The sequence below is a fragment of the Mobula hypostoma genome, chromosome 9 (genome assembly GCF_963921235.1).
Source record: "Mobula hypostoma chromosome 9, sMobHyp1.1, whole genome shotgun sequence".
Taxonomy (NCBI): domain Eukaryota; kingdom Metazoa; phylum Chordata; class Chondrichthyes; order Myliobatiformes; family Myliobatidae; genus Mobula; species Mobula hypostoma.
The window spans coordinates 100,928,317-100,951,423 of record NC_086105.1 but is presented as its reverse complement, the minus strand read 5'-3'; the positions used below and the strand labels follow the sequence as shown (position 1 = coordinate 100,951,423).

Sequence of the window (23,107 nt, the reverse complement as noted above, 5' to 3'; positions counted from 1 at the left end):
GCCACAGCCAGCCTCTCAGCTGGTTTCCACCCCCAATCTAAAAGCCAGACTGAGAGAGTGAATCAGGAGCTGGAGACAAACCTGTGCTGCCTTGTCTCTTCCAACCCCATGACCTGGAGCTTCCAGCTAGGTTGGCCAGAGATTGCCCACCATAACCTTCAGTAGTCCTCCACTGGTATGTCTCCATTTGAATGCCGGATGAGATTCCAGCCACCATTCTCCCCTGACCAAGAGAATGACTTGGGAATTCCTGCTGCTGAGCAACTGGTTCAATGCTACAAGCGCACATGGAGACAGGTCAGGGCTTCTCTGCTGCACACCCAGAATCAATATGCCCAGCAAGCTGATCAGTTCCACCAAGAGGGGAGGCCTCTCAAGCCAGGGGAGAAAGTCTGGCTGCCATCTAGAGATCTTCCTTTGAAAGTTCAGAGCTGCATGTTGGCCTCACAGTATGTGGAACCATTTGCAGTGGAGAAGGCTATCAACAAAGTCTACCATCATCAGTGAAGATTCATCCAATGTTCCATTTTCCCAACTCAAGCTGGTGACCTCCACCCCTCCTCCCCGTTTGGTGGATGGGTACCTGGTCTGTCTTGTGCAGTGCTTCCTGGCATCTCACCAAGTGTGGGGCAGTATCTCGTCAATTGGGAGGGGTACGACCCTGAGGAACGTGTTGCTGCCCATGACATCCTAGACAAGTCTTTCTTCTGGCACTTCCAGGATCATAGGTCTCTGACTCCCCAGGAGCTGCACCAAGGGAGGGAAACCCTGTCACAACCATAGTCATAGTCATACTTTAATGATCCCGGGGGAATGGTTTTCGTTACAGTTGAACCATAAATAATTAAATAGTAATAAAACCATAAATAGTTAAATAGTAATATGTAAATTATGCCAGGAAATAAGTCCAGGACCAGCCTATTGGCTCAGGGTGTCTGACCCTCCAAGGGAGGAGTTCTAAAGTTTGATGGCCACAGGCAGGAATGACTTCCTATGACGCTCTGTGTTGCATCTCGGTGGAATGAGTCTCTGGCTGAATGTACTCCTGTGCCCAACCAGTACATTATGTAGTGGATGGGAGACATTGCCCAAGATGGCATGCAACTTGGACAGCATCCTCTTTTCAGACACCACCGTCAGAGAGACCAGTTCCATCCCCACAACATCACTGGCCTTACGAATGAGTTTGTTGATTCTGTTGGTGTCCATGGACTCTGCAGCAGGATCTGGACACTCTTGCAAATGGGCTGCTGAACAGAGTCAGCAATTACACTCGTGAGTATAGATATACCAGCCAATTAGTGTTCATTATGGAGGTATGTAACACCCTTTCTCCTGTTTCAGTCAGTAAACTTTTGTCAAGTCTGTAAAGGAGAGGCATTTATTTAGTGTTATGTTACTGTTTCCAAGGCACATACACATACATCACCATATACACTCACAACCCGCTGGAGGAACTCAGCAGAAGGGCAGCATCCGTGGAAACGATCAGTCAACGTTTCGGGCCGGAACTTTAACTGATCGTTTCCATGGATGCTGCCCGACCTGCTGAGTTCCTCCAGCGTGTTGTAAGTGTTGCTTTGACCCCAGCATCTGCAGAGTATTTTGTGTTTACCATCACCATATACAACCCTGAGATGTATTTTCTTGTGGGTATACTCAATTATACCCACAAAGTGATTGTTCCATCCAGTTAAACATTCACTCTGACAATATTGCAGATGGAATAAACATAGATACATGGTATCTATGTTTATCAGTTGCAGAAATGATTACTGATAATAAAACCCTAACAAAACTGAAACATTCCAGCCCAGGTATTGAAGATAAACCAATAGAGGAATCCCTTGACATGAATCTCTCTAGACTTGAAGAAAGTATAGACACTGTTATGACATTGAAACCATTAGATTGGATCATTGTGAAAAAACTCCCTTTTCATTAAGGTTCTTCTACATTAGATGGATATCTTATTGCAATTTCCCTTTATGGCCAAAAAGTAAATGAATGTAGAGAGATACAAAGATTTTAGACATTTCCATTTCCCCAGCTATGGCCACTATTCCACTCCATTGTTAAATGTAAATGTAACATGACAATTTTCTGCATTACTGGTTTATATTCTAAATGGTTCAGCAAAGCTCATTATCTGCTTTTTGCATGGGAAGATATGATGAATAGATGCATTGAAGAAGGCAAGATAAAATGAAAATGTTTTCTTCCCCAGTGAATTGAAACTGTTAAGACCATTAAACTTTTTAAGAGATTTTAGTCCCAGAGACTATTGTATCTACCCAGATTTCCTATTTGTTCTGAATCAAATAGTCGTGAATAGTTTGTGCCATGATGCGAATAATACCTTACTACTAAAATTAGTTCAGAACAATTGGTGTCCTTATAAGTACAATTATATTTCTGATAGACTACGACTACAAATTGAAAATCGGGATAAACAAGCCTCTTTGTTGGAAACCAATTGATACTGCTAATTTTTGGGATTGCATTGATAATATTACTGCCAAATGGACAATGTTACATAAACAGACAAGCCTTCAATTATTGCTGTGTATTATCATCAACAGGCAAATTAACTATTTGGCCTTTAACAACTGTCATGATATTTTTTTAAAACATCATGCCTTACAGTGCTCATTCTTATAATGGCACTTATGTGATCCTTCAGTTCGCTCGGAAGGCAAAAATTTCTGATGACAAAAGTTGTTCAGACATACTGCTATAAGAGGATGACCCACTTTTTAACGTTTACAAAGGAAAAGACTCTTGGAGTTATTTGATTTGTTAATCTATGTTGCAAATCTCAAGACAAAAACACAAGTCTTGAATTGATTTGACTTTATTTCTTACATCCTTCACATACATAAGGAGTAAAATTCTTTATGTTACTTCTCTATCTAAATGTGCAATCAATGTAATTTATAATAATTTATAATAAATAGAACAGTCAATGTAATACAGAGTACACTCAAGTCAGTGTGAGTTCATCAGTCCGATGGCCTGGTGGAAGAGCCTGTTGGTCCTGGCTTTTATGCTGCAGTACCGCTTCCTGGATGGTAGAAGCTGAAATAGTTTTAAGAAACAATTTACGATGGATGCAACAAAGAATATTCTAGAAAATCTTGATAGTCATCAAAAATGGCTAGAAGAAACTCAGTAAAATCAAAAGAATATTTCTCAATTCACTACTAGAGTAACTGAACTGACACATTGAAATGAGTGAGGCACCACCTTTCACAAGTTTCCTTTGCAGACCCAGACCAAGTCCTTAACTGGCTTAACACTTTAGCTGAAACAATAGCTAAGGCCTTTCCAGACGTTGCAAACTCCACTTTTGCAGCAGTGAATACAGGATTGGCACACTTCCTCCCTCACCACCATTCAGGGCCCCAGACAGTCCTTCCAGGTGAGGTGACACTTCACCTGTGAGTCAGCTGGGGTGATATACTGTGTCTGGTGCTCCTGGTGTGGCCTTTTATATATTGGCAAAACCCAACGCAGACTGTGAGATCATTTCGCTGAACACCTACACTCTGTCCGCCAGAGAAAGCAGGATCTCCCAGTGACACTCACAACACGCCGGAGGAACTCAGCAAGTCGGGCAGCATCCGTAGAAAAGATCAGTCGACGTTTCGAGCCGGAACCCTTCGTCACGGTTCCAGCCTGAAATGTTGACCGATCTTTTCCACGGATGCTGACCGACCTGCTGAGTTCCTCCAGCGTGTTGTGAGTGTTGCTTTGACCCCAGCATCTGCAGATTATTTTGTGTTTAGGATCTCCCAGTGGCCACACATTTTAATTCCACGTCCCATTCCCATTCTGACATGTCTATCCACGGCCTCCTGTACTGTCAAGATGAAGCCACACTCAGGTTGGAGGAACGACACCTTATATTCCGTCTGGGTAGCCTCCAACCTGATGGCATGAACATTGACTTCTCTAACTTCCGCTAATGCCCCACCGCCCCCTCGTACCCCATCCGTTATTTATTTATTTATATACACACATTCTTTCTCTCTCTCTCTCTCTCTCTCCTTTTTCTCCCTCTGTCTCTCTGACTATACCCCTCGCCCATCCTCTGGGTTCCCCCCCCGTCCTTGTCTTTCTCTCTAGGCCTCCTGTCCCATGATCCTCTCATATCCCTTTTGCCAATCACCTGTCCAGCTCTTGGCTCCATCCCTCCCCTTCCTGTCTTCTAGTATTTTTGGATCTCCCCCTCCCCCTCCCACTTTCAAATCTCTTACTAGCTCTTCCTTCAGTTTGTCCTAACGAAGGGTCTCGGACTGAAACGTCGACTGTACCTCTTCCTAGAGATGCTGCCTGGCCTGCTGCATTCACCAGCAACTTTGATGTGTGTTGCTTGAATTTACAGCATCTGCAGATTTCCTCGTGTTTGCATTTTTAAATTGAGTTAAAGTTTTTTTTTGCCACTTTCCAATGGACTATTCCCCTAATCATTGGAATTTATTATTTTGTAGTGCTCCTTCCATTGAAACGTTGAAACCTGAAGACTGATGTTTGGTGTCGTCTGCCTTTGTATGATCACTCCACACGTATGACTCCATTAACTCCAGTACACAATCTGAACTACCATGGGTTATGGCTCATTTGACTGTTTTGCCATACACTGCCTCATACTCATCTTTTACCATTTCCTCTGGATCATCCTCAACCTTGGAAGAGTGAGGAGCAGGGACTACCTTAGTCATGTTATCCTTTCCGATTACTAGCGTTGCGAACAGGTATGCATGTTTCCTAACTCATCTTGAGGAGGGTCAGGATGTGCCTGTTGCAAACAATCGGTCTAATACCACAATCCCACGGAAAGATAAGTTGAAAAACATTTTCACTCACCTACTTGGCTATTGCATGTTTACTTTCTGACATAGGTAAGTTTTAATATAATATGATTTTTAAGAATTTATATAATATACTTTGTAAATATGTTGTTTGCTGCTAATTATGGAATTACATCATTATGATTTACACCTTTGACTTTTATAAAAACCAATCTGTCTTACTAACTCTTGTGTTCTGTTATACAAAGGTAAAGGACTTACCAGGAGGAGAGAATGGCTACCCCTGGGGAATGTTATACTCCTGATAACCTGTTTAGCTATTCTCTTCTGATTTCTTCGGAAACAGTGATGTAATCCTAAGGCCTCTGATGCCTTCAAGGCATATTGTCACTAAGTTGAACTACCCAATGTGTCTCATTTACCATTTGGGTATACGCATATAATGCCTATGTGGTACTCCAAGAATGCAACAAGTAGGACCACTAAGCCTACCAATATTGCTGTTTATGTCATAATTAATGTTATAATGTATATTTGGTTGATAAAATCCCATGGTCTGAAAGAACAGAATGGCTAGCCCTTGCTCAGTTAAAATTTTCTGGGAAAACACAAAAGTTGGGGAGATGTGTCAATTCTTCTTAGTCAGGTCCAATCCTTTAACAAAGTAATGAGGAATAATAGACAATTATACCTGGAGTCCAGAATCACTAAAATAGGAAGAAATTTATGCAGATGATACGGTTGGTATCAGAATGCTAAGCTACAGCACACCAATGGATGTTCACTCCCATGGGAGGGACATAACCAACCCTTATGTTCTGACATCTTTTTCAGGACACCCAGAATAAAAGTACATTCACAATCCTCAACAAGAGAACTATACCATTCCTTACCTCACTATACATATAGAGAGATGAGTTATTTCTTTAAATGAATCACCCTCTATGTATAATATATTGTTAAATCACGTAACTGAGGAATATAAGATTACTAATCCTTGGCCGGCTGGTGGCACAGTGACATCAGCGCTGGACTCCGGAGCGAAGGTTCCCGAGTTCGAACCAGGTCGGGCCGCTCCCGGGCACGCTTTCCATCCGTGCTGGGTTGAGTGTCGAGCTCGCAACTCGGACTCGTTAAAAACAAAGACTGCGCTGTGAGAAGGACGTGGGGGACCACTCACAGAATCTTTCCTCCAAGACAACCACTTGAAAAAGTGGTCGCTGAGGCTCTGGCAGGGTATGGCACACAAAAAAAAATCCTTGGGCAAAGGAAGACAGCAATACACAATGAGTAACTTGTTTAAAGACTCACTTTGAGAAAACATGAATAATATCGTGCCTCGCATCCAAAGCAATACAAACACCCCTGTGAAAGAAATGAACTTTCCTTAGCTCAGTGAAAGACATTATTAGTTGACCTGACGAATTAATGGCAGCAAACTCAGTGATCCAAACTTGTATCGAGGAAATGGCAAGAACTGTTTGTGAGGAAGAAAACCTGAAAGATGGTATAATATAGACATCAATGTGTCATTGTCATGCATTTATGGAAAACATAACGGTAAGAATCCTTTGAGGTTTGAGAATGTGTGCAGCTGATATTAAAGAAGTGAATACTCTGAAGATAATTTCACAGAAACCCCTACGTTGAGAGCTACTCAATAAGTCCTTTGGATGTCCAATCACAAAGAGGTATTCTAGCAATGGTAACCTACTGGAACAGTTGATAGGATGGTAGTCGGCTCCCAAGAGGAATCTCGGCAGGAGTCTGATCTCAAAGCTGAATTCTAAAGGAAGACACTGGGTTAGAAATCTTTATCTATCAGGATTGGAATGTGATAGATGCTCACAGTCCATAACCAGGAGGCCTTTCTTTTTTGCCAAGCTCAGTTTTCCAAACACAGCAGCTGGCATTTCTAGAGATCAAAGTGTTGCTTTTGAGTAACTTAAACTTCCAGATGTTCCTTAAGGTTGTTATACCTGGGGTAGGGGGGAGTAGTGTGGATAAGCTCCCATTATTTATTAAATGTTCCCATTGACATGCATCTCAAATAGCCTCTGACAACCAAGACCAGCTCCTGGCCTTCACATGTGGTTTAGCTGCTAAGGCCAGCTTCGGTTCTAAACGTTCCTGCAATACATTGACAATATCAGCAAAGCTCATTTCTGCTGGATTGGTTGGAGCAGTCAAACTTTGAAGAAAACTGTATGTCTTCAAATCCAATGCACTTAGAAAAATTGGTACTTGTTTCCATTGGCTATTTAATTTGCTTCAAATACTTCTGAATTAGCTTAGTATACATATTCTAGTTATCTTTGTGTAATCAAGCATGTCTGACTTTCCAATGTAACCAGCCATTTTAGCTCTTTTTTTACGATTATTATCATCCGGTGAATTCTGTTTTCTGAATTTTTAAAAACTTGGATCATGCCTTCCCTTCCAAAAAACACGTGCTTCGCTACTTTTTGTAATTCGACCATCTCTTGCTGTCTTTTTTTAGTTCGAACATCTCACTGCGCTTCAACAGGGTCTGTAGCCATCTCAGGTTAGTTTTAAAAGTAACTAGACACCACTGTTATTAGATTAGATTAGATTCAACTTTATTGTCATTGTGCCAAGTACAGATACAAAGCCAATGAAATGCAGTTAGCGTCTAACCAGAAATGCAAAGAATAGTATTATTTACAAAATAACTGCGAATAAAAAGTAAGTGCTACAGCACACAAATATAAAAGTACTGAGACAGTACAATATGGGTGCAATACTGCTTAGAGCTGTGATGTGAGATTCAGCAGGGTCACAGCCTCAGGGAAGAAGCTCCTCCTGTGCCTGCTGGTGCAGGAGCGGAGGCTCCTGTAGCGCCTACCGGATGGGAGGAGAGTAGAAAGTCCATGGTTAGGGCGAGATGCATCCTTGATAATGCTTTTCACCCTGCCCAGGCAGCGTTTATGGTAGATGTTCTCAATGGTGGGCAATTGGGTGCCAATAATCCACTGGGCAGTTTTCACCACATGCTGGAGTGCTTTGCGGTCCGATACGGGACAATTGTCATACCACACTGAGATGCAGTTGGTGAGTATGCTCTCAATGGTACAGCGGTAAAAGTCCATCAGTATCCTGGGACAGAGGTGAGCTTTCTTGATGCTCCACAGGAAGTAAAAGCACTGTTGCGCCTTTTCGATCGGGATGGAGGAGTTCAGGGACCAGGTGAGATCCTCGGAAGTGTGGACACCAAGGAATTTGAAGCTTGATACACGTACCACTGATGTAGATGGGGACGTGAGTGAGGCTCCTAGCATGCCTGAAGTCCACAATGATCTCCTTGGTCTTCTGGGTGTTTAGGGCCAGGTTGATGTCGGCACACCACGCAGCCAGGTGTTGGACCTCATCCCTGTAGGCCGTCTCATCATCCCCTTAATCTGTTTTATAACTTCAAAATATTAAGCTAATTCAAAGGAAGACATGGGAGTCCGGGAATGCGGTCTACTGTCATATTTACTTTAAGCGAGACGCGTGTATACCACGCGATAGTGTAATGATGTGTGCAAGGGTCACATATTTATATATATAACCTGTAATTAATTATATTAAGAAACAAGAATGGTTAATCAAACAATACATGTACAAGCAACACACATAAAAGTTGCTGGTGAACGCAGCAGGCCAGGCAGCATCTCTAGGAAGAGGTACAGCTAGCTCTTCTTTCAGTGAGTCCTGACGAAGGGTCTCGGCCCAAAACGTCGACTGTACCTCTTCCTAGAGATGCTGCCTTGCCTGCTGCGTTCACCAGCAACTTTTATGTGTGTTGCTTGAAATTCCAGCACCTGCAGATTTCCTCGTTTATGTTTTTAAATACATGTACAAGATTACTCAAATATTATTTTAATATTAAATACACAACAAAGGTGGTTACAGTATAACCTCCCTTTAGTACTCCTAGCTATCTATATCAGTTAAGGCTTAAGATCCAGGTTTGAATTTAGAACTTTGCAATCAGCAGCCCAATAACATTCACACCTTTACCAGAGAAAGGGTTTGATTTTGAACATTTAATAGATGTTTGGTTAAGTACATGGACGCGAGACGTGTGGAGGGCTATAGTCCAGGTGTAGGTTGCTCGGACTAAGCAGAATAACAGTTTGGCACAGACTAGATGGGCCAAAGGGCTCGTTTCTGTTCTGTGGTGCTCTATGACGCTATAACTCTATTTTTGTACAATTTATTTCATGCAGAATTCTTTAACAGTGTGGCAGCATTGGTATAAATCATCTCTACAACCAATGGTATATATAATGGTACTCCTCTGTTAACCTCTAACCTCCCGGAGAAGCAAACATCCATGTCTTATGAGAATAATAAAACCTTTTACGCTATTTAATAAAAATATGTTCCACTTGTTCAGCGATTTTGAAACAATTACTTTAAAAGCATATTTATACAGTTGTACGTGATTTCTTACGTTTGTTTTTCAGCTTTCGTGAAATAGTCGTCAGCTTCTGTTGTTATGATGATCTGTAGTTTCGCAGAAAAAAATGTAAATCTCTAGTAATTGGTCCGATGCCACTTTTCGAAAATGCATCTCATACTTATGTTAATTAATATTAGATGAAGCTGCATTTATTGAAAACAATTACGGCAGCACGTACAAACAAAACATGCCAGTAATGAATATGGCGCCCATCACCTCGACTCTCCAGCGGCTGTGCCAGTAGTAAAGATGGCACCCGGAGTTCTGTCGGTCTGTCTGGAAAAGCCGAGGGCGGTGATCTCATTTCCTCGCCCATTTCCGGCCGGTTACCATGATCACAGCGTACGCGCAGACGGACGATTTTATCGCAAGTGACCATAATGATTGGAGTTAATATATAACCAATCAAGCAGATCTTTCAAAGTCTGTTTGAATTGTTCCTATCATAGTTAGAAATGACACTGGTGCAGATAAAAGACGGGGAGTATACGGCGACCATTTATAAACTGGTGAGTTTGTCGTGACGAAGCTCGGGAATGGGCGGCGGATAAAAACGGTGAAACGGAGATTATATTTGCATAGAAATAAAGTATTCCGGAAGCACTCACAGCATTAGTGCTGAGATTCTTGTTGATTGACTGAAGTCATTAATTCCCGCAATTTGTTGGTGGTGTGCAGAGGGGTGTTGATGTTTTCCTCTGTGATGGAGTTGCTGGCTAAATTGGGGATGGGGCCTCCTGGCTACAAAGTGGCCTGTCTTTCACGGCCCCTGTTGGGTCACAGAGGTCTTGAGTCAATCTTGCCGAGCAATTGAATCGCAAGACGCCACATTTGTGCCCCTGCGGTTCCATTTGAACGATATAAGCATTAATGAAAGTTAAAACATTTCATATGAGTTTCATAGATTACAAATCCATGAATTTCCTTCTACGTCCTCATTTCATCTGAATGGAAAAGACCCTTTGGTCAGTGAGTCCACACTGAGCATAAATCCCATTTACTCTAATCCTACTTTATTCTCTCCTCGTTCCCTTCTGCCCACCCCAGATTCTAACACTAGGGGCAATTTACAGTGGCATAGCAGGCTGTATGTTTTTGGGATGTGGGAGAAAACTGCAGCACCCAAGGAGACCCACACTGCCATAGAAAGAATATACAGACAACATTGGACGTCAGCACTGATCACTGATTGTGAGGCCACAATTCTACTAACTTTACTGTCCCACTCAAAACCACAGACCCCTTATTAGTAGGGGTTTTATTTCCCAACCCTACACCATACTCCAGTCCAGTTAGTTGGTGGTGGTAATGCACCTTTAAGTTGGAATGCCAATTGCCATTTAAAGTCAGAAGAAGACGCTTCCTTTCCTTTCCCCAGCCTTGCTGAACCCAGGTCCACTGATTCCCAACAGTCAAGATTCATCCTACTGTCCAGCAGTCAACTACCTGATATTTTTTCATTTTGCCCTCCACCTGGCCCTTTGTTTCCTTCACTGTTCATTCGACCTCATCCATCATTGAACTTATCAGTGCTGAGCCTATGAACAAATTATTGATTGAAAATTAGCATCACTTCAAGGGCAAATACCAAATTAGATGGACAATTCAAAGGTACATAAACAAACCATTCATCTTAATAAACACAGTGCCAATTGATGTGCCCCACACAAGCCTACTGATATATAATCTTAACCGATACCTTAAGCGTTTAATTTTGTTCCACCCTCTATCTTCATATGATCAAATTGTGAATAACAAGTGTCATTGCTAGTTTTTCTCCTTTCTACCTGACTTCTCCCAACTTCCATTACTATTCACTTACTTGGAAGAAATTAATGCTCTCATTATGTTGATTTCTTGCATCACCTCAACCATTTGCCTGTGACTGTTCCCATGTTCATATTTGAACTGTTTCACATGTTATATTTGTATGTCAGGATTATCAGTTATGTTTGGAGGTACTGTATATCTGAAAGTCTGATTACACAAAGTTTGAAAATGTTTTAATATTTTCCTTTTATAATTGTTGATATCCTTAAGTTCGGTATCTTTCTATATAAATTTACATCATTCGCTCTTGTGCAAGGAGTTCAGAGTATGCCCACACCTCAGTGATTGCAGCAATTCAAGAAGGCAGCTCACTTCCATGACCTCAGTGATTATTAGAAATGAGCAATTGAATACTGGTTCAGACAGTACAGCCCACATCTCTTGACTGAAGAATTGAAAAATAAAAATCAAGAAGCCCAAAATCTGAGCGGATAACGATAGAGCTCGGGAAAGAATTTGCAAGAGAGAAATCAGAAATGCAGAAGATGTATTAAACATTGTCTGGGTTTCTTTATATCCATCGTGTTACCTAGATCAGAGTTATCAGGTCTATACACCTATATTGTTAGTACAGTATGTTATGGTCAATCAGTCAGGGAGATTTGCCCTAAATTATTACCCAAAATTTTGAGGTGCAGAATTAAATGTGGGCATGGTATATTGGTATTGGAACGTCTGGTGACACTTACGGGCTGCCCCCAAGACTTCCTTGGGTTGTATTGGTTGTTTGTGCAAACAACACATTTCACTGTATGTTTCGATGTAAATAAATGCGAATGTGAATCTGAATTTACTTTCATTGAACTTATGAGGGAAAATCCTTCCCAACAACCAGGACAGGTAGAGCTTCAGCATATGGCAACAGATAGTATTTCCTGCATTTGGTGCAGCCACACACACAGGTGGCCATCAGGATAGGTGCAATGTTGGGTTCATTTTTTCCCCTTTCCCTGGAGACTTGAGCACTCACCTCACTGAATATAGAGAGGTAAAGTGACATCATAGAGTGGAGAACAAAGTTACCTAACCTGGTAGCATTAGTCCAAAGCAAATCGTGCTGTTTTCTGTGAGACTTACCCAGTCTAGGTATAATGGCAGTCCTTGTGTATGTCCACTTTTCCCCCTACCCACAGTAGTGTTTTTTTTTATATAAGGTCTCAATATTCACATTATCTTCAAGCCCAGGGGTTCCCAACCTGGGGTCTGTGAACCGCTCAGTTAATGGTAAGGGTCCATGGAAACCCCTGTTCTAGCTGAAGGGGTCAGACCTAAAATGGCATCATGTATGGTCTCATAGATGTTGATGACCTATACAGTGTTTTTTATTTGGTTTCAGATTTCCAGCATTTGCAGAATATGCTTTACAAATAGTTAGATAAAAGACTAGAAAATACAATTGCTGATGTTACGTGAATGCTTAGAATTATTCATTATTTGAAGTTTGCATTGCCTTTCTGAATCTTATTTATCCGGAGAAAGGTAGCAACATTGAAGGAACAGTGACAGGCACCAGAATAATGTGCATTTTGGAAAACAGCCTACAACTGGTTGTGCTCCCATGCACTTGTTGCTGAAGTTCAGGAATTAAGGCAGTCTTGTGCCAGCCAGGCGAGTAGCAGCAGCATGCTGATAGTGGAGGCAGTAAATAGTTAAGCTGTAGGATGGGGTAGCAGTCAAGCTGCCTGTTTTATCCACGACAGCATCAAGATATTCTGGAATCATTGGAACAGCGCTCATCCTAGGTAATGATCTGTTCTGCTCTTATGGAACTATGTTTATGTACAATTGAGTTTCCATTCAACCATGACCATACCTCCATACCGTTGATCACAGGAAATGTGGAAGTTCAAAGTTTAAAGTAAAATTTATTATCAGAGCACGTACATGTCACCACATGCAACCCTGAGATTCTTTTCCTTTCTGGCATACTCAGCAAATCTATAGAACAGTAACTGTACACAGGATCAATCAAAGAGCAAGAGCATAGAGGACAACAAAGTGTTAAAATGCAACAATAAATAAATAGCAATGTATAACCAAAGCATGAAATAACAAGATAAAGAATCCTTAAAGTGAGATCATTGCTCGTGGGAACATCCCAGTAGATGAATGTATTTATCCTCTTTTGTTCAAGGGCCTGATGATTGACGGGTAGTAACTGTTCTTGAACTTGGTAGTGCGAGTCCTAAGATACTTGTACCTTCTACCTGATGGCAGCAGTGAGAAAAGGGCATGGCCCGGGTGACGAGGATCTTTAATGATAGATGTTGCTTTCCTACACCAGTATTTCATGTAGATGTGCTCATTGGGGCTGGGTGGGATTTTAACCATGATGTACTGAGCCGAATCCAGTACCATCTGTAGGATCAACACACATCAAAGTTGCTGGTGAACGCAGCAGGCCAGGCAGCAACTATAGGAAGAGGCGCAGTCGACGTTTCAGGCCGAGACCCTTCGACCATCTGTAGGATTTTCTGTTCAAAGGCATTGGTTTTCCCAGACCAGGCCGTAATACAGCCAGTTAATACACTTTCCACTACACATCTATAGAAGTTTCTCAGGGTTTTTGGTGTTGTGTTGAATCTCTACAGCCTTCTTAGGAAGTATAGGCACTGTCATGCTTTCTTTGTAATTACATCTATATGATGGGTCCAGGACAAGCCCTCTGAGATAATGACACCCAGGAATTTAAATCTGCTGACCCTCTCTACCTCTGATCCTCCAGTGAGGACTGGCTCATGGACCTCTGGTTTCCCCCTCCAGAAGTCTACAATCAGCTCCTTGGTTTTGCTGACATTGAGTGAGAGGTTGTTGTTATGACACCACTCAGCCAGATTTTCAATCTCCCTCCTGTGTGCTGATATATAATACCACTGAATTCACTGAAATGGTTAGAGTCTATCTCGTTGAAGATGATCTTTGCCTGACACTTTCATGACATAAATATTAATTGCTACTTAATAGCCCATGTCTACATGTTGTCTGGTCTTACTGCATACAACTATGGAATGTGAATAATGTTCTTTTAGTTAATTTGGTTCCTATGCAGGAAGATTTCCATGGGTTTCTCAATGTATTTTCATGTATGTCAAATCTTACCTGACACAGGTTGTATCACTTTGTTAAAACAGATTAGCTTGGATGGGTAGCAGTCAGGCTGGCTGTGTTATCTGGTCTGGTATCAAGTTTCTTTAGAATTGTTGGAATTGCACTCATCCCTGCTTCCTACCTGATGTTCTAGGATTGTTGGATTTATGTACTACTACAATAAAACAGAAGCTACCTGATCCATGTTTTATGTTTTTTTAATTGATTAATGTATCAGCTAAATAGCGTTTTAGGAAAGATTTGACTTAATTTATCAGGGGAGTAGATACAAGATGGAATACCAGAAACGATAAAGTACGTATTGTACTGTAGAGACAAATATTCCAGTATGTTTCATATTATCAATCAATAAATGACATCGAATCACAAAAAGTGGTAGTTACAGGATAAAAGAAGGCCACTTGATCTGTCAAGCGTGCATCAAGTGAGCAAAACTTTGATCTAGTAAGTTTGATCTAGGGCTTCAAAGAAGTAGTAAAGTTGGCGGGATGTGGAGAAAGTTTCAGAGCTTGAACCGAGCTAACTGGTGCTCCCACCAATACGGAACTGTTCAAAACTGGACATACAAAGGAATTCAGGGGCACAACAAATTTGGGAGGTTGGAGAACTGGAGAAGGTCACAGAGACTGGGAGTGGCAAGCCAAGTGAAGTTTTTCTTAATATATTTTAAAATTATACCTACTGTTGTATTAGGAACCATACTAAGGCAAAATTTAGGAAGTTGGTAGATGACAGGACAAAGTTTGGAATTTTTGGAATACCTTTTTGCTCTGATTAATCTTTGTACTTTTACAAATTACGCATGCACTATTAGGCTGCGTTGGAATGTCATCCTCAAGATTACCCTGTACGCATACTGTATATAATTGCATGAATTTGCATACAGGTGTCCCCCGCTTTTCGAACATTTGCTTTACGAAACCTCACTGTTACGAAAGACCTACATTAGTACCCTGTTTTCGTTTTCAGAAGGTGTTTTCACTGTTACGAAAAAAAAATCGCGCGATAAAAGGCAGCGCGCGCCCCAGCAGCCGCTCTCCCCCGCATTCGGAACAGCATCTCGCCGGCATTGCTTAAACACGAGCCTGTGAGCAGCTGTTTGCAAGATGAGTTCTAAGGTATCAGAAAAACCTGAAAGAGCTCGTAAGGGTGTTACACTTAGCGTAAAACTAGACATAATTAAGCGTTTTGATCGTGGTGAGTGAAATAAGGACAACATGAGTTTGGCTTGTGGAAGCTGACGAACATGATGTTGAAGAGGTTTTGGCATCCCATCACCAAGAACTGACAGATGAAGAGCTGATGCTATTGGAAGAAAAAAGGATAATAATCAAAACCGAATGAGTAATGATAAAGTACGACTTTAATTTTGAAAGGGTACGTCGATTTAGGAGATATTTGCAGGATGGTTTGAATCCTTACAAAGAACTGTATGATAGAAAAATGTGCGAGGCTCAGCAGTCAAGCGAGCCTTCCACGTCAGCCACAGCAGACGTCGAACCTCGACCTTCGACATCGAGGCAGGCAGTCATAGGAGAAGATGAGCTGCCTGCCCTAATGGAAACAGACGACGAGATGACACCCCAGTGTCCCACCACCCCAACCCCCAGGCCACGGACAGATACTGATTCGCGGAGAATGCAGCGGTAGCCGGGAGGCACCCAGCACATCGTTAAGAAAAAAGCCGAAATAAGCATGCTAATTAATTAGGTGCTGCCGACACGTAATTTGTCGGCCCAGATCAGAGACGACGCATTTGGAAATCGGCACTGATCTGGGCCGACAAATTACGTGTCAGGCGGCACCTAATTAATTAGCTTGTTTATTTCGGCTTTTTTCTTAAAGATGTGCTGTGTGCCTCCCGGCTACCGCTGCATTCCTGCATGCTTCATGGCAATGTATCGGTCAGCGGCCTGGAGGATGGGGGCCACTGCACCACCCCAACCTGTGACAGCTCAGTCTAACACACCATCATAAGTGTGCTCTGTGCTGAACCAATTCCGGTAAGTGATACTACATTGTACATACATTATTTCTACTTTATTTAGGCTGTGTATTTTTACGTGTTATTTGGTATGATTTGGCAGCTTCATAGCTTAAAGGTTACTGGAGAGAGTGTTCTTGCCAACAGCGCTTGCGTGAGATTTTCTGCCGACAGCGCTTGCGTGAGATTTTCGCTACGGAGATCAGTTTAGTAATGATTGTGGAGAAGTATTTCTACTTTATATAGGCTGTGTATTTATCATATCATTCCTGCTTTTACTATATGTTACTGTTATTTTAGATTTTGTGTTATTTGGCATGATTTGGTAGGTTATTTTTGAGTCTGCGAACGCTCACAAAATTTTCCCATATTAATAAATGGTAATTGCTTCTTCGCTTTACGACATTTCGGCTTACGAACGGTTTCACAGGAACGCTGTACCTTTGGATTGCGGGGGAAACTTGTACCAGTTCCACTTTGATCACAAAGAGTTACTGTTTGAGTGATAACAGAATAATAGTAATGATTCCAATAAAACACATAACCTTCCAATCCCAGTTAATCACTGCCATAGCTATATAGGTTAAAACTCTCTAGTCTGCAATTCTGTGGTCCATTAACTTTTGAATTGTAGTACAGATAGATATTGGAGAGATATTAGACCTTGGAGAGAGATAGCATGAAAACAGCCCATTTAGCCCACCAACTCTATGTTGTTCACTGACTGCTCAATTACACTAATTCTAACCAAGATCTACCAAAGATCTAAAATCAAGCAAGATTTATACTAATCTATGGCTAGTTAATCTACCAGTGCAACTTCAGCCTTCGAATTTACAATTTATAAAAACTTGAGCTTTTAGAAATTCTTAGAACCATGCGTGACCAGTAAGTGTCTGTACTTAACAGCTCTCCTACTAATTTCCTGATTGCTTTTTGCTGACGTAGAAAAATAGATTGTGGAATATAAACTTAAATTTCAGTTTTAAATGATTCATTGTCTGAAATATAGTAAAGCAGTGGTTATTTAGCCAATCGTCCTTGGTCCTTATTACAAACTCCATTCCCAAATCACCCATTGCATTCCTGGTAGCAATTTGAAACAGTATCAGGATAAGTCCCTGACATCACTAAGGCTGCCTATTTTCTTCCTGAAAACATCTCACACCAAGCCATCCCAGATCATTTCCTGCTGCAATCCTAATCCATTCCTTTGTTACATCGAGAAATTACTCCTTCTGCCCTCTGTAGACACTATGATTTAAACCACATCAAATTCCATTCCTCTCGCATCTCCCTTATGCTAAAACAATGTTTACTCAAGATTGATTAATGCTTCAATTTAAAATCTTCATACATATTTTGAAATCCCTCCATAGCTTTGTCCCTCTTCCTTTCATTCATACAACCCTCCAAGATATTAACACTTTTTCAGTGCAAACTTGGGAATGGTCTCAAAATGAACTTCCCTCCCATTGATGGCCATTGTATCAGTATAAAGGTCTAAAATCTGGATTTACTTTCCTAAATATTTGTGTATTTCCATCATGTTCCTCTAATGAGCTGGTTTCAAAGCCTGGTTCTTGACTCATCCTTTTGTAACCTGCACTATCATCTCCCAGTAGTAATATATTTTGCTTGATAACAGACCTATAAAGTGCCAAGCAATAAGGTGGTACACTAAAGGTGCTATGCAATTAGCAGCTTTTGTTAGGTGTTTTCATTCTGCTTAATATCAGGAAGGAAAAATTCCACTAATTATGTCTGTAATGGCATCCATTCAATTTTTCAGATCCGAGATGGAAGATATGGAGAGGCCATTCATATTCTCAACAATGAACTACAGAATCACTCAAAAGTAAGTATTGTAATTTTAAATGCTTTCATATATTTGCTGACAAAAGTAACTTGACGTACATCTAATGTACTGAATATTGAGGGTATACTGTGTCTTATAAATAGTCAAAATAATAAAATACCCTTGGATGAACTTGTCTGTTAAGCATTTACTAAAATACAAAATTCATTAGTACAGCATTGTATTGGGATGTTCCAGAAGCTGTGAAGTTAACTGCCAGTGGCTCAGCATTTTCTTAACCAGCAAGTTTTATATGGTCTGATGAGTTTATTTAAAAGTAAAACTATTGTTTCTATAAAAGACAGTGTGAACAGCTACATGATGAAGATTGACATGCAATGCAATTTGTGCAGATGTTTTATTACTCTGAAGAACAATTATTCTTAAAAAAATTGTTTTGTGTGTTGTTAATCTGATAGATCATGGAAGACATTGTGACTCATTATATTATTGTCAGCCACAAATGAACTACAGAGGCTTTGCATTGCACCAGTGTTTCCTACAAATCTCCTATGGCCATTGTTCTGCTGTTTGTTGTTTACAGAACCATACTACTTTTTCCAGGGAAGCATTGGCTGAGAAATTATTTTCACAAATACAAAAAAAGTGCCTTTCATTTGGAAATTGGGTTAACCTAGAGTAGAACAATAATTGTGTACATTTCTGACTATCTTAGCACTCATTAAATAAATTGTTCCCTAAAGTTTTGGCAGGATTTTTGTTTGCTTTTTTCCCCCAATATAAATCTCGCCCAAATGACCAGCTGTAGCAAAGCAGACAAAATTAATCTTCTGAATGATTTTAACCTCATTAGTCTGCATAATATATATGCTTACCACAAAGTTGAAAGTTTGGTCCATCAAATGCACCCTGGCTCCCAATAAAGCAATTCCATCATCAATGTCAGTCATATGTCCCGGTATCCCAGCAGCTTAGCTCATGTGCCCATCGACTATCCCTATTGAGCATTTTGCCCATTATGTATGTTATTAACAATTTAGAATGGCCAAATAACCTACTACCCTGTATTTAGATGTGGGAGAGAACTAGAACACTCAAAAAAAAAATCCCAGAGCCATGGGAAAGAATGCGCAAATTCCACACAGGAAGCACTTGAGCTGAGCATCAAACCCAGGATTTTAAAAGTCTAAGGCAGCAGCACTAATTACTGCTCAACTTGAGTTTCCTCCAGGTACTCCATTTTCCTTCCATACCCCAAAAAATGGGGCGCCACAATGGTGTAGTGTTTAGCGCAATGCTATTACAACTTGGGGCATCGGAGTTCGGAGTTCAATTCTGGCGCCATCCATAAGGAGTTTGTACGTCATCCCTGTGAATGTGTGGGTTTCCTCCAGGTGCATTGTTTTCCTCCTGCATTCCAAAGACAGACAGTTCACTAGATTAATTGGTCATTGTAAATTGTCCTATGATAGACGAAGGTTAAATAGGTGTATTACTGGGCAGTGCAGCTCACTGGGCTGGGAGGGCCCGTTCAGTGCTGTAATTCTAAATAAATAAATAGTGTATAGCTATAAAATATCATTACCCTACACGAAAGGATAAAAAGAATCAACGGAGAGTTGGTTGGCAGAGATGGAAAAGAATATATTGCCACGGGTATTAAGAAATAGAGGGGAATTGGACTGGAGGCTTTGCCCCCTGAAATGCAGAATCTAGTGAGCCAAAAGTTTTAGTTATAACAAATGAGAAAATCTGCAAATGCTGGAAATCCAAGCAACACGCACAAAATGCTGAAGGAACTCAGAAGGCCAGGCAGCATCAATAGAAAAGAGTACAGTTGACGTTTTGGGCCAAGACCCTTCATTAGAACCCGTCTTGGCCCGAAACATCGACTGTGCACTTTTCCATAGATGCTGCCTGGCTTGCTGAGTTCCTCCAGCATTTTGTGTGTGTTGCTTAGTTATAAGAAGATTTGTTTTTGATTTTAAAAAAACAATATTATGGCTCACTTTAAGGCCTATTTTAATGAAAGTCACATAAAGATTAAGATTTTCAGTACATAGGTTGACATTGCAATAGTGTTAGATTGTTTTTCTGTCTAACAACAAACCAAAACACACATCATTGGTTTTCAGTGCAGGGTTTCCTGTTGATGTGTTATAAGTTCTTAACAATTGTTGAACAGCCCATCTAGTTATACAAGCATCACCTTTTCAGTTACGGGGAGTTTTGCTACTCATTGATGCTGCTAGGTGACTGTTGTGAGGGGATGAGAGGGAGTTGGACAAGTAGGGGGAGAATCCGAGCGATGCATGTTTGTTGAAGGGGTGATCCTCCCAGCAGGAAATGCTGATGGAATCATTAAATAGAAGTTCATCTAATGAATGTATATTTTGGGAAAGCGTAGAATGAAGGTGAGTACCAACATTCAGCCAGCCTGCTATTGCGGTCTGTAGGAATAGTGGATGCAGTCTTCTGTCCTCGAGGACAGAGTTCAAGTGACCTCTTTAATTCAATTTTGAATAGTAAACCTCGAGAAATGGCAGAGACCTTTTGGAGGAGTCTGTAATGATACTGAAGTTTAGAAGCTGAAAGTGACTTTGAGCCTGACTTCCGTGGGCTGAGCAATCCACGTAGACACACAGTTGCATTTGCAGTTGTCAGTGTTCACGGATCTCACTGAGGACAATGAAAGCATTTGAGTTTTGGCCCTTTAAGGAGCATATGTAATTTCTTAAGACTAATGAGCTGAAAATCTCACTGCAGCTAAACTTTGCGTTGTTATACAGTTGAACTGTATGGCAGGTATGTGCATCTTTCTTTAATGATGTATTTTTACATAAGGCTGTTCATGGTTTTTTATGTGAAAATATTTTGGAATTTAAGAAGATAGTTAATATTTCTAGTGGATGATATATGCTCTAATCCTCTTAATTGATACCAATTTTTTTCAGTCTCGGGCAGCACTCTCTCTCTTGGGATATTGCTATTATCAAATGCAAGACTTCTCAAATGCTGCAGACTGCTACGAACAGTTGGTACAGATTCATCAAGAAATAGATGACTACAAACTCTACTATGCACAGTCTCTATACAAGGCGTGCATGTATACAGAGGCCATGAAAGCAACCTTTCTAATTGATAATCCAGTTTATCAGACAAAGGTAATATGTTTGGAACTCTTACTGCTAAGAAATCTTGTATCTGTATTTCCCATTACTCAATGGAGCGATTCATTTGTCAATTTTGTCCAATTTAAAGTACTACATAGCTTCTGTCAGTTACTGGATGTATGTATAGTAATTAACAATTCATTGCAAATTTATATTGGCATATTGTTCTCTGAAGAATGCCAATATTCGATAATTTCAAGACTTCTCTATAATATGATTTATGTAATGTTACCAATAATGAGAAAACTTCATAAGTAGCTACAAGGATTCTTGCAGTTATTCTGGGAAAAAAAAACTCAGTAGAGTAATCAGGTCAACTATTAAATTTTGGTTGCAAATCCTTATCACACAATTGTAACATTCCTTGCACTATTTGGCACTTGAGGTGTGTACATAGAATGCATAGACAGCTGTTGACATCAGCTTATTGCCACTTTGTTAAATTGGATACATGTATTTTGTTATCTCTTTGAGTGTGCGGCACACAAGATACCTGATAAACAGTAGCAATAAAACCCCACTTGCCCTGTCTAAGTTCTTTTGTGGTATTTGACTGACTGAGACATGGCATCAGGGCTGTCAGGTTTAGACATAGGTAGCAAGGGCACCAACTTACTTGAACTTGTCAATGCATTCCTATCTGTCTAAATATGGCATCACGGCCACCACAGAGGCTGATAGTGTTGCAAGTTATAATATGCTTGAGTATCTTATCTGTTGTGGAGTTTGCCAAAACAGACAACTAGTACCAATGGTATAACTACATGCAAACCACTTCCATGCTAGCATGCAAAGTCACCATGGTTACATCCATTAGGTAAAATATTGTACCTCAAATTGACATTTATTTAGAATCCTAGAGTAATACAGCACAGAAACAGGCCTTTTGCCCAACTAGTTCAACTACAGCATCCTCTCTGCTAGTCCCAATTGCCCGTGTTCAGGTCATAACCCCCAAGCCCCTTCCTTTCACATGGTTTGAAGGTAGGAAGCTGAGGGTGATGATGGAAGCTTGTTTCACAGACTGGAGGCCCACAAGTAGTGGTGTGCCTCAGGAGTAAGTTCTAGACCTTTTGTTGTATATCATCTGTATCAAGAGTTTGGTTAAAAATATTGAAGGTGTGGTTAGTAAGTTTGCAAATGACATTAAAATAGGTGGCATATTGGACAGGGAAGAAGGTTATCAGTAATTACAGGGGAATCTTGATCGGCTAAGTGGGCCAAGGAATGGCAAAAGAATTTAATCCAAATAAGTGTGAGGTGTTGCATTTTAGAAAGTTAAATCAGGATTGGACTTTCACAGTGAATGGGAGGGCCCTGGAAAGTGTTGCAGGATAGAATTAAGTCACAGGTAGACAGGATGGTGAGGAAGGCTTTTGGCATGCTGACTTTCATCAGTCATGATATTGAGTATAAAAGTTGGGAGGTCACAGTGATGATGTACAAGAGGCCATACTTGGAGTATTGTGTTCAGTTTTGGTGTCCCTGGTATAGAAAGATGTTATTAAACTGGGAAGAGTACAGAAAAAAAAGTTAATGAAGATTTTGCCAAGTACTTGGGGAACTGACTCACAGAGACAGGTTACAGTAAAAGACTTTATTGCTTAGAGTATAGGAGTCGAGGGGGTGATGTTATAGAGATATACAAACTCGTGAAGGGCATATATAGAGTGAATGCACTTACTCTTTTCACCAGGGTTGGCAAACCCATAGCTAGAGGGCATGGGTTTAAGGTGAGAGGGGAAATATTTAATAGGAACTTGAGGGGATTTTTTTTTTAACATGCAATGGAATGGCCTGCCAGAGGAAGAGGTTGAGGCTGGTACACTAATAGCTTATAAAAGATAGCTGGACTATTGCATATATTTGGAAAGGTTAGAAGATATGGGCCAAACACTGGTGAATGGGATT

The 23,107-nt window shown here is 40.7% G+C and overlaps 1 protein-coding gene across 3 annotated transcripts in view; it reads left to right on the top strand.

Moving 5' to 3' along the window:
• Positions 1–9,622: 9,622 nt before the first annotated feature.
• Positions 9,623–23,107, top strand: part of ift70 (intraflagellar transport 70) — a 104,751-nt gene continuing 91,266 nt past the window's right edge. For all 3 annotated transcript variants that reach the window (XM_063057384.1, XM_063057383.1, XM_063057385.1), the window contains exons 1-3: positions 9,623–9,791; positions 17,997–18,062; positions 20,978–21,187. In XM_063057384.1, the coding sequence (XP_062913454.1) occupies positions 9,738–9,791; positions 17,997–18,062; positions 20,978–21,187 (330 nt within the window). In that variant the 5' untranslated portion in view covers positions 9,623–9,737. The remainder of the gene's footprint in view (positions 9,792–17,996; positions 18,063–20,977; positions 21,188–23,107) is intronic.